Source organism: Nuphar pumila, chromosome 3 (assembly GCF_984573655.1).
Source record: "Nuphar pumila chromosome 3, dmNupPumi1.hap1.1, whole genome shotgun sequence".
Taxonomy (NCBI): domain Eukaryota; kingdom Viridiplantae; phylum Streptophyta; class Magnoliopsida; order Nymphaeales; family Nymphaeaceae; genus Nuphar; species Nuphar pumila.
Window position 1 is genome coordinate 112,897,290 of NC_143251.1, and position 12,534 is coordinate 112,909,823.

At 37.7% G+C, this 12,534-nt stretch overlaps 1 protein-coding gene across 2 annotated transcripts in view; it reads right to left on the minus strand.

Annotated features, from left to right (window-relative positions):
* Window positions 1-275: 275 nt before the first annotated feature.
* The window catches only part of LOC149843336 (uncharacterized), a 129,960-nt gene continuing 117,701 nt past the window's right edge, over window positions 276-12,534 (minus strand). For both annotated transcript variants that reach the window (XM_089999725.1, XM_089999724.1), the window contains 3 exons: window positions 3,275-3,519; window positions 1,497-3,154; window positions 276-868 (listed from right to left, as the gene is read on the minus strand). In XM_089999725.1, coding sequence (XP_089855851.1) covers window positions 717-868; window positions 1,497-3,154; window positions 3,275-3,519 — 2,055 coding nt within the window. In that variant the 3' untranslated portion in view covers window positions 276-716. The remainder of the gene's footprint in view (window positions 869-1,496; window positions 3,155-3,274; window positions 3,520-12,534) is intronic.

A 12,534-nucleotide genomic window follows, 5' to 3' on the forward strand; every position in this document is an offset into this window, starting at 1 on the left:
CCAAGGGCTCTTTCATCTTAACCATAGAGCCATCGGGAGCCTCCCAATGGTCATAAATATGACTATGGGAGCTCCCATGATCCCCTCTTTGTATAAATAGGGGCTGTTGCCCCCTTTGTTTTTTTAAGATTCAATATATTAATTTTTATTATTGTTGTGTTCTTGCTCCGAGTTGTGTGTAGCCATTTGTGGCTTCTTGTATCTTGCCCATTAATGGATGCTTGTTTGCTTGCTTGTGTGTGTGCTCACTTTGTGGCATTTCTGTTGTGCACTTTGTTCCATTACATAAATATGTACAACAAAATACATCTAACCTAAAATTAAAAATAAAATTAGAGAGGATGGGTAAGGGATGAAATTTTGTACCTATACAACTGCTTACAAAGCTAATATACATGGTGTTAAACAAAAACGTCACCGACCCTGAAAGAAATTGAAGCAGCATTCATATTTCCACTCGGTGGTAGATGCAAATCAACGAACAAAACCTGATAGCCTGGCCCAGCAGCAAACTTCTTACCAGATATGCCACGGTCCAAATGAAATTAAACGTGCTTGTTCGTCCCTCTGATGGGAATCACCACAGTGCTATCCAAGCCATGAGCCAGATCCATGAATTAATCCAGTGGACCACGGTAATCCGCTCATGGGAAGAGGCTGAAGCCACAATCAGTCAGCCCACCTCACTGCATTTTGGTACCAAAGCTAGCATACACCTACTTTCGTCTGTATTCGCGCACAATTTCCTTATATGCCTCCCATTCTTCATGGATATTGATACTGCCAGACGTTTTCTTTTTGTGTGGTGGAGGAATTGGTGAGTGTGTTGCATCCGCAGGCCTTTCTTGTGATCGGCTTGATGATGGAGCTGTTAACATGGTTTTAACATGAGATCCACATAAATGACATCATTCTTGCAAGATAGCAAAACAATATTGAACCATATAGAAGTAACATAGTAACAACTTCTTCGCACTTAACTGCTATGTCTTGGCAGCATCAAACAGGCATTATTGAAAAGGAACAAAAACCCCAAAAGAAAAAAGCAAAACTCATGAAGTGAAACAGAAAAGACAAATTTGAGGCAGACAAGAAATACCAAGATGCACAAAGCAGCTTGATGAACCAATAAGTAGGAGACAAAATAATGATAGAGATGCACACAGTATTGTAACAGTTGCAACAAAGACAACCTTGCAGGAAAAGACCCCAGACTTTAGTTTGCAGGCAACGACTCTTCATCTTTACACATCATGTAAGGATGCACATGGCAATACCAAGACAAGGTTTGTGATTGATGAACATGGAGCATGGAATGCTGTTTTTTTTATTCAACAGGGGAAAACCTGGCCCAAGTCAGAAACCGAGTCCAAACCTGGTTTGGCACCGGTAAAACCCCCTGCATGGCTTCCCCTTTTCACAGGGTAAATCCGTTAGCTTTGACCAAGGTAAGGGACACCCCCCACAGTGGGTTTTTATGGAGCATGGAAACTTACCAATATCTTCGGTCGGACTTGTAAAACCACTAGAAACTAGTGATGGTGAAGGAGACCTTTTGGTACGAGTTGCCCCTGATGAGATTTCAGGCATCTTAGAAGAAATAAGAGCTGATGGTAGAAGAGCATCAACAGCATCCCGCTGCCTTTTCCTTGCAGTCAACAAGTTATTGACTTTATTTGCAGTTGAAACTTGGCGCCTATCTTTTTTATTCCCGTCAAAAAGCTGGCCTTGAGTTATAGGTGAATTTGTAGATCTTTGGCCCAAGTTATCACCCTTAGGCAACCATGATAAGCTTGAAGTTCCAACAGCAGAACTATTTCCATGACATACATCTGCTTGATCAATAATCTTTCTGGAGTTACCACCACTTTTTTCTTCCTTCGCATTATTACCATCACCAGAAGTATTACCAGAAGAAGATGAAATAGGAACTCTGCTTTGACTAATATTACCAGCCTCAGCAATTTCAGATGATTTAAAAGGTTCAATACCAAGAGAAATTTCACAGGGCGCACCTTCCTGGTAATTATCTTTTCTCTCCCTCTTATCTCTTTCCTTGGTGCCAGAAATACTACAAGCAGAAGGCAAATCTGCATGTGTCCGATGGCTAGTGTGATCTGACTTATCGATTCCTAATGATGAAGACATTTTGATACCATGGCCAATTTCCCGTTGGGCATCATCCCAAGCAACATCTCTGTACAATTCGTAGCAGGATTTCTTGGCATGCACAGCATTAGATGAACTACTAGCAGAAGATGAAACTGATGGTTTGCTTGGAGTCATGCAACCAGCTCTACCAATTGCTGACATAGAATCTCCATTAGTAACAGTTTCATGAGGTGCATCCGTATGATGAGTATCCTTTCCAGACTTATGTTTCTCCATATTCAAAGCCCTATCCTTGCTCCTGTCGAAAGTTTCATTTTCTCTTTTTGTCATGTTGCGCTCCCAGCTTCTCTCTGCTATTGAAGGCTGTTTACATTGCTCCGCTGGTCCCCTGGCATCACATTGAGAGTCATGACTTAATGATCTGCGATGCTTAGATGATCCACATGAATCCAACTCATGAATGTCCTTGCACATGTTTTTCAGGGCTCTACTTTCCTTTTTCCTTTTTTCAGTAACATTGATCTCTACTGCACATTTGTCTTCTACACTGGGGATTGTATCTTTAACATTTTTCCCTTCACATTCTTTTTCTGTTGAAGTTCCATGGGTTCTTGAAATGAATGTGTTTGACCTAAAAGCTGACCCATATGGCCTCCGAACTGATATTATCAAATTTCTTTCTTTTGCATTACTGAGCAGAGCAGCCCAATGAAGGTTGATCTGCAAGGTCTTTGCATTGCCAACAACCCACAAAGAAATCTTAGCTCGTGTAAGAGAAACATTCATTCTTCTTATATCGGCAACAAAACCAATAGTGCTTGAACTCATGTCAGGTTCTTCATGGTTAGCCTCATATGCTCTCACTGTAGAAAGTACCAGAATATCTATCTCCCGTCCTTGAAAACCATCAACAGTGTTGAATTCAACATCTGCAGAAGCAACAGATCCAAATGCATCTGTGAATCGTGTACGTAACAGTGATACCTGACTTTTGTAGGGAGATATAATGCCTATTCTCCCAGGAACAAATTCTGAAGGATACCTGACTCAAAATAACAATAAAAAAATGAGTATATATGCACATGCATGCAAGCAAGGAAGATTAAATACACCACCCTGTGCTTATTATTTTAAGTGGCATTTGAAGGTAATAAAAGTGAACCTTTTGTTCAGAAACCTCAGTACTTCAACAACGGCATCTGCCTCAGCTTCGTTTGAGATAGAAAGTCCACCGGAACCTTTCCCTCGATGTTCATGACCGTCAGTAACATCAAAGAAGACATATGGCCCAAGGAACATATTTTCATGAAATGGTGCAGACTTCTTAGATGCATCATGGCCATTTAATAGCTTCCCTTCATAGAAATGCAATGATGGAAACTGGGATATCTCAGGGTGCATTCGATACTGAAATCAGCAGTAAAAAACCTTGTTAAACCAAAGGACTCTCATTTGAAAACATAAAGCATAAATATAACTTGACACTGATACACACACATTGTGTATGTGCATTTTAATGACTTTTAAAAGTTGTCAACAGCATTTTCAACAAATTCCATTTATTCTACTAAAATTGTTGAAATATCACAGCCGCATCTGGCATTAGTCAGCACTTCCATGATGTGTTATATATCTAAAACTCAAAATACTGGCCTAGTTACTCCCATTCCATATCCATTTATGTGTTGGTCATATTGGAAAGCTTCATAAAAATGGTTGTATCCCTGTATCTGCAATTGTATCCATGTGAGGTAGCTTGACATCAATCTACATGAACTCTGATGATAGTTATATCCAGTTTCCTAATAACATCCAAGCGGTCTTACTAGTTACTTGCAAAAGGAAGAGAAAGAGTGGCATTACTTGAAAAGAAAGCTAGTTTGTTTAAGAGAAAAATTCCTCAATTTTTTCTATTAGAACAATGAGAAAAAAAATCCCAAATAATATGTGGGTATGTAAACCTATTTTAATTGTCCAATCTACCTCATTATAAGTGTGTGTGCATGCACACTGCCCTCGTGGGTAAGGAACTCCTCAGTGAAAAACTGTAATTTTTTTTTTGCACATCTGACCCTGCAGATGTGATCTATGTTTGGTTTAGTAGAAACTGGCCCTTGGATCATCTTTTCCCAATGTGTAAGTTGGGTTTTCCGGGGGTTCAAAAATCAATGGTCTATGATATGCCAAATTTTCAGACCTCAAAAATCACATTTTTACATCAAAAAACATGAAGCAAAGGCTGACACTCCTACTATTTTGACCATGTCAAACACATCTATGGTGTCAGAACTGACTAACTTTTTCTTTACAAAGTTCTTACCTTTTAATAATTCACCATTTTTCATTACAATAAGGGTGGAAAAAATATGTTTTTTAATTTGAATGAAATAGTTAACAGGGAGAGAGAGAGAGAGAGAGAGATTCATGGATCAGCAATCACCAATATAATTTCATAATTATTGAGAATTGCCATATCAGATGTAAGATGAAGAATCAACTAAATTATGACATTAAATATTAATATCCCCTGCTCTGTGCAAGGATAATTCAATAAATATACTTTTCATGTCATTAACTTTTTTTTATTTTTTCCTTTTTATGTTTTCACTTTTTCATTTCTTAGTTCTGAGATTTTTATTTTTTATTTTGAGAGTCCAATTGATGAAAGATTTTTTCCATTAATTAAGAAAGGTCATAGAAAGGATAAACATTATTTTTCATGCATGATCTTTCAACATTAATATCACAAGCCTAATTAGCAAGTAATAAACCAACTTTCTGACCTTCAAAATACATGCCAATCTCTCAAATACTAGAATTACATTTACAAAATGGCAATTATATTTACGATAATACGAAACCCCTTTGAATCATCATTATCTCCCTCCATCCTTTTTCTGTTGGTATGATAAATAGAGAAATTTAATGAAAACCCATCCATTTCAATGCAACATATCTAAGACAACCTAAAGACCTGTTTTGCATCCTTGTGCAACCACAATAAGGTTGACGAATTGACCAATCCTTTTAACCTTCAGAAATATCAAAAAGAAAAAGGAGTGGAAATGCTTGTTTCATCTATATATGCACACAAGGCTGTGACCTGGAGTATCAAAATTTGTATGCCAATAAAAACTAAGTGATGCTATCATTAGATTGAAAGAAAAAAAAAAGAATTGAAGAGGAAGAGCATGAAAGATCAGCCACAAGATTGTTTCATGCACCAACAGAGATATGAGCTACCATATGAAAAGGAACGCTTCAAAGGTTTTCCAAGACAAGCGAAGGAGATGACCTTTGCCTGAAGTTTTCACTTTAACATGCAAATCTTGTTATAAATTTTAATTTCAAAATTGTAAACCAATTTTCAGGTTTTAAAATGTAATTTAGCTGTTTACTTTTGTTTTGTTTTGCATTCAGCACCACAAGACATTTTATATAACACTTGTATGTTTCTTATTAGAATGATCTATACTAACAACATTATGAAAAAATTTTCCTTCTAAACATAACCTAAAATGTAAAGCTTGTTTAGTCCGATATTAAGATGGAAAAGGAAGTTGTGGTTTTAGATAGCTAAATACATTTTATATTTTCCTTTGCCTAACCTATGCACAACCTCTGGCTCAGCTCAACTAGTTTCAAGCCAATAGGCCATGGGCCTACTTTGGTTGGCCCACCCGGGTAAACACATACATGGCTATCATCATCATGCTATTGGTTACCAGCATAAGACAAGTCAACAAACCTAGTTGATGATCCTTTTTTTTTCTAAAAGAATGACCATATGGTTATTTATGATGGAGAATTGTTAGGAATAATTTTGAATTTTGATAAGTTTGTCCTGATTTGGACAAGACTAGGACATATTTGGAGACTTTTGGGTCCAAAAGGGGCTACAAGGTTCTTTTGCACAGTGAAATTGAATTATGGAATAATTTTATTTTTCCCTTCTTCGTTTGGGTCCAAGTGTATCTACTCTATACTCCTTGTGGATTCTAGGAACTTCTTTTCCTCGTGGATTAAAGAATACTTTAACAAGAGGACGGTGCTCTTCCTCCACAAGCTTCTTTCCTCACCACATAGGTCAAACAAGTCTCATAATCATTTGTTTTAATGAGTGCCAGCAGAAGCTGCATTATTGAAGGTATGTTTCAATACCTTGGTTCACACAACCAGGGTATTCTTCAACACTAAGATCTCAGATTAGGTTCTCCGACCCCCTCTGCCCCCAAAAGGTTGGGACAGAGATCTTCATTTTAAGTGACTTGACAATCTCAGATCCCCCATTTGTGTAATGGTCGGATCTGGTGTGGGACCCATGAAGTCCAAGTTATTCCCAAGGCAATTTTTATACATTCTTTCTTATCAAAGTTTGCCAAAAGGAATAACCATGTTACCGGATAATTCAATGCTCAAGTTCACCCTCTCTTTTTCTCCTTTCTATTACAAAGCAGCGAACAACAGCAATAGTATGAAACACAACCCTTGTGCTTTATTACATAATAGACAAGCTGAACCTAATATTTTGGCATCAAATTTTCCTTCAATGAATCATTTAAAAGGAGTGAGGAACAGTACTGAACTTTATACTTTTTGAGGTTTCGTCCACGAATTTAGTAGACAGGTAAGCCAATATAAAAATAAGAGCTGCATGAGAAGTGTTCGGCCTACTATGGATATTCTTAAGAGACATCACTGATCAAAAATTCCTTTTATGCAAACCTTGAAACACTTGCCCCTAAAAGGACTTTGTCATGCCCTTCCGTTCTATCTACAAGCGATGTTGCTAACTATTGTTGAGGGAATTCTTGTGATTGACATGCATACTCATAGACTGGCATAGGTTCGTTCATTATATCTAACATCAACCATGTGACAAAATTGTCATGGCCTATTTTGTAAATTTGCACCCACTTTTAAGTTGAAGATGATAATCTGACTGATTTATTATTTGCAATAATTTTTCATTCCACAGAGCAAAGAAGAAGTTATGGAATCAGTTACACATTCCAGTTATGTAAACAGTTTCTTAGTTACAGATTCCAGTTATGTAAACAGTTTCTTAGTTACAGATTCCAGTTATGTAATCAGTTTCTTAGTTACTTTTATTAATCAGTTTCAGTTTCTTAGTTACTTTTATATGTTATATTTATTAGTTTTTTTATTTATTTACTTTTTATTAGTTTCTTTACTTTTTATATGTTAATCTCATATATTTTAACTTTTATAGGTTAATCTCATATTTTTTAGTACTTATTTGAGATTTTCTATGTCACATGGGTGCGGGTGCGGGGATTCGGCACTTCCAAAAAACCCGGGTGCGGGGGTGCGGCAGGGGCAAAAATCTAATATATATATATATATATATATATATATATATATCATGTATAGTGTATATGTATGAATGTATGGTAGCTGTTAAGGTCCATGACATTTATGCCCAACTTACTTTTTATCATTTTTTTATCTTATATGGTTGTCCCCAAAAACTCCGCCTGTGTATAACTGTTTAGTTATACACTGCCGGTCCCAAGCCCGGATAAAGGAGGAGGGTTGCGGTAGGCCTGTGACAGCCAGCATAAAAACTTAGTCATACCCTATGAATATGAACCAATATGAGAATTTTGTTGGGGCGTTCCCTACTGAGCGACGCGTTGTACTCTATAGGCCCGTAAGCGACGTGTCACACCGGCGCCCGGGTGTAGTGTCAAATAGGCAAGGGTTCCCTCACTTTGTTGGACGGGTGGGGGTAAAGAAGTTAGTCCAAGACCATAAAATTAGGTTAGCCACTTGGAACATAGGGTCTTTAACTGGTAAGTTGGTAGAGTTAGTAGATGTTATGTGTAGGAGAAAGATTGATATTTTATGTCTACAAGAGACCAAATGGGTAGGTGAGAAAGCAAAAGTGATAGAACCTTGGGGATATAAGATTTGGTATACAGGAATAAATAGGAATAGGAATGGAGTAGGGATTGTTATGAGTCGTGAGTTTATAGATAATGTAGTTGAGGTCCGTAGGAAGGGTGATAGGATTTTACTTATTAAATTAGTATTAGGTACAGATATTATTAATATTATTAGTGTTTATGCACCTCAAGTAGGTTTACATGATTTCACTAAGCGTCAATTTTGGGAAGATTTAGATGGAGTAGTACAAGGGATATCTTATGGAGAAAGGTTTTTCATCGGCGGTGACCTTAATGGGCATGTAGGCATTAGTAGGGATGGATTTGAGAGTATCCATGGAGGCTATGGTATATGAGAAAGAAACGATAGTGGAGAAAGGATTTTAGATTTTGGTTTGTCCTATGATATGATCTTAGCAAATACTTGGTTTAGGAAGAGGGAGTCTCACCTAGTAACATTTAAAAGTGGGGTTAATACGAGTCAGATAGATTTTTTCCTACTTAGAAAGAGAGATAGGGGTTGTTGCATCGATTGTAAGGTTATACCGGGAGAAAGTGTAGCTACACAACATAGAGTCTTAATTTTAGATCTTAGAATTAGACAATGCCGCAAAAGGGATAGACATAGGACAGATCCTAGAATTAAGTGGTGGGCACTGAAAGGAGCTAAACAAGGAATGCTTGTAGAGCGGGTAGTTAAGGAAGTTGATTGGTGTCTCGAGGAGGATTCAGAATCTATGTGGAATAAAATAGCGGGTGGCATGAGAAAGGTGGCTAAGGAGGTATTGGGTGAGTCTAAAGGTGGTGCACCGCTAGGTAAGGATACATCGTGGTGGAACGAGGATGTCAAATTAGCTATTAAGGTTAAAGAGAGTGTTATAGAAATCTAAGTAAAAGTCGTGATAATGAGAATTTGGAGAAGTATATGATAGCAAAGAAGGAAGCTAAAAAAGTAGTTCGGAACGCGAGGGATAAGGTATATAAGGAGGTTTATGACAAGTTGGATACCAAAGAGGGTGACAAGGATATTTATAGGATTGCAAAAATGAGAGATAGGAAATCGAGGGATCTGGGTATGGTTAGATGTATCAAAGATGAAACGCAAAGGGTTTTAGTCAAAGATGAGGAGATTAAGGAGAGATGGAAAGATTATTTTGATAAGCTATTTAATGAAAGTCATGCTCAGGATCTTGGAGACTTTTTCATTCCTTTTCATGAGATAAATCGTGACTTCATGCGCAAGATTCAAAAGAAAGAAATTGCAGAGGCTTTGAAGAAAATGAAATCAAGAAGGGCAGTTGGCCCAGATGGTATACCTATCGAGGCTTGGAAATGCTTGGGAGAGAAAGGTTTAGAATGGTTGACAAATCTTTTTAACAAGATTTGGCGGACAAATAAGATGCCTAATGAGTGGAGGAAGAGTACTTTGGTGCCTCTATATAAAAATAAGGGTGATATACAAGATTGCACAAACTATCGTGGTATAAAACTCATGAGTCATACTATGAAACTTTGGGAGAGGGTGATTGAGTGTAGGTTGAGGAAGGTTGTCATGATATCGGAGAATCAATTTGGTTTTATGCCTGGAAGATCTACTATGGAAGCTATACATCTTCTTAGACAACTTATTGAGAGAAATAGAGAGAGGAACAAAGATTTGCATATGGTTTTTATTGATTTGGAGAAGGCTTACGATAGAGTACCTAGGGACGTTCTCTGGTGGACAATGATGAAGAAAGGTGTTTCTCTCAAGTACATTAGTATAATTAAAGATATGTATGAAGGAGTAGTAACCAATGTCCGCACTTGTGGAGGGGTGACAACCAATTTTCCTATAACGGTTGGGTTACATCAAGGATCTGCTTTAAGCCCTTTCCTATTTGCTATAGTGATGGATAAGCTTACGAGATCAATTCAAGAAAATGTGTCGTGGTGTATGTTGTTTGCTGATGATATTGTTTTGATTGATGAGTCTAGAGTTGGGGTTAATGCTAAGTTAGAATTATGGAGACAGACATTGGAAGCAAGAGGTTTTAAGTTGAGTAAGAGTAAGACAGAATACATGGAATGTCGATTTAGTAAGCAACGAAATAGAGATGGGAGTGTAGTGAAGCTTGGTGAGCAAGAAATACCGGTGGATGATTCTTTCAAATATTTGGGATTCATCATTCAAAAGTTTGGAGAGATTGATGGAGATGTAAATCATAGGATAAAGGTTGGGTGGATGAAATGGAAGAGTGCAACTGGAGTGTTGTGCGATCGTAGAATGCCATTGCGATTGAAGGGAAAGTTTTATAGGACGACTATTAGGCCCGCTTTACTATATGGTATGGAATGTTGGGCTGCCAAGAGACATCATATTCAAAAAATGAGTGTAGCTGAGATGCGTATGCTGAGATGGATGTGTGGAAATACAATAAAAGATAAGATTCGGAACGAGGAGATACGTAAGAAGGTAGGCGTTGCACCCATTGAAAATAAGATGAGAGAGAATCGTTTACGGTGGTTTGGCCATATTCGACGTAGGCCTAATGATGCTCCAGTTAGAAGGATGAAGAAATGGGAAAATATATTAGTTAAAAGACGTTGGGGTAGGCCTAGGAAGACATGGATGGAGGTGATAGGAAAGGATATGAATGCTTTGAACCTCACCGAGGACATGGCATTGGATAGAAATGAATGGAGGAGAAGGATTCATGTGGAAGACCCAGAATGATTTTCTTTGTTGGTTCATATTGCCGACCCCAATTGTTTTGGGATGAAGGCGTAGTTGTTTTGTTTGTTGTTGTATATGGTTGTCCCCAAAGATGAAAGTGATGAGTTGTGGAGCCTGATTCATTGTTTTTTGCCCTTGCAGCTCATTTCATAGGGCAAAAAAAATTTAAAAATCCAAAAAAAATGGACAAAAATGACCCTGGGTGCGGTCAACGCACCCAGGGTCGGGTTGACCGCATCGAGTCGCGTTGACGCGGGTGCGGCACCCTGCTAGCCGAATCCCTGTGACATAGGAGATTTTCTATTGCTTATTGGTTGTTGCTTTATAGGACATTATATTTTTCAATTATATAATTAGTTTTCCAGTTATGTAATCAGTTTCTTAGTTACTTTTATATGTTAATCTCATATTTTTAGTACTTATTTGAGATTTTCTATTTCTTGTTGGTTGTTACTTCATCAATAAAGCATTTCTTTATTTATTTGTATTTTTAGATATTTTTTATAATTTTTTTTAAAGTTTTCAAAAAAATATTTTGAGGCTTACTCTTTACGCCTCGAGGCTTACACCTCGCCTCAGTTTTTGGTGGAGCGCCTCGCTACACCTCAACGCTTTTCACAACATTGAGTAAACCAAACCATATTGAACATATTTCAAGGGGTTAGATCCATATCTATATATTTGGATCCATGAAACCAATTAGCATATTTATGACATTAAATAGTAAACATATCAAACTCATTCTGCATAGTTGGGTTGTATCATAACCAAGGTTATCAATACACATGACTGGAATCACAAAAACAAGCTTCAGAAGTTATTGGTTTGAATCTGGACTTGGATTGGGCATTTACAAACTGGCCCACAATCCACCTGAGATAATGCTAGAGAGAGGGAGTTTGCACAACACACACAGATGTGAAATAGAATTGAGAAAATGGTGTTTTCAGCAACCAATTTAAAGGCAGTAATGAAAATCTCTAGTTTGAGTTTCAATTTTATTATAAGAACATATAGGCAAGAGTTACCCAACAGTCACTCCCAAACCATTGGCGTATAAGTGCAGGTAAACACATTAACACACAACAAGAGATAGAGAGAGGGATCCTACATACAACACTGATAGGAATTATCCTGGCATTGTAAATTTGAACATCATGTACTGGAAGTTGATAAACTTTTTCAAGTACAATTAGCCCAAAAATAAAAATATAGTGCCTCATCATCGTAATCATACCAAGGTACTCAAATAATCCACACAAAGCATATTTGCATGTTCTGGAAAAAGGCATTTAACTAGCTAGTTGGTCTCCACATTGGTAGTGGAATCTAAACTTTTTTAACTTTCTTTCAAATACATGTTGATCTATGTCACAGGGATTCGCCGAGACAGGTGCCGCACCCGCGTCGACGTGACGCGGCGCGGGTGCGCGTGCAGGTGCAGCACCCGGTGCAATCAACCCGACCCTAGGTGCAGTCAACGCACCCAGGATCATTTTGGTCCATTTTTTGGATTAAAAAAATCTGCTTTGGAAAATAAAAAAAAGAGACCCTTGCTTTAAATTCATTTAAAATGCATTGAACAACATTATTTTCAAGTGAATAAATTCTCATTAAACTCTCTCTCTCTCTCTCTCTCTCTCTCTCTCTCTCTCTCTCTCTCTCTCTCTCTCTCTCTCTCTCTCTCTCTCAATATATATATATATATATTACATTTTTGCCCCTGCCGCACCCCCGCACCCTAGGTTTTTTATAGTGTCGCACCCCTGCACCCGCACCCATGTGACATAGATGTTG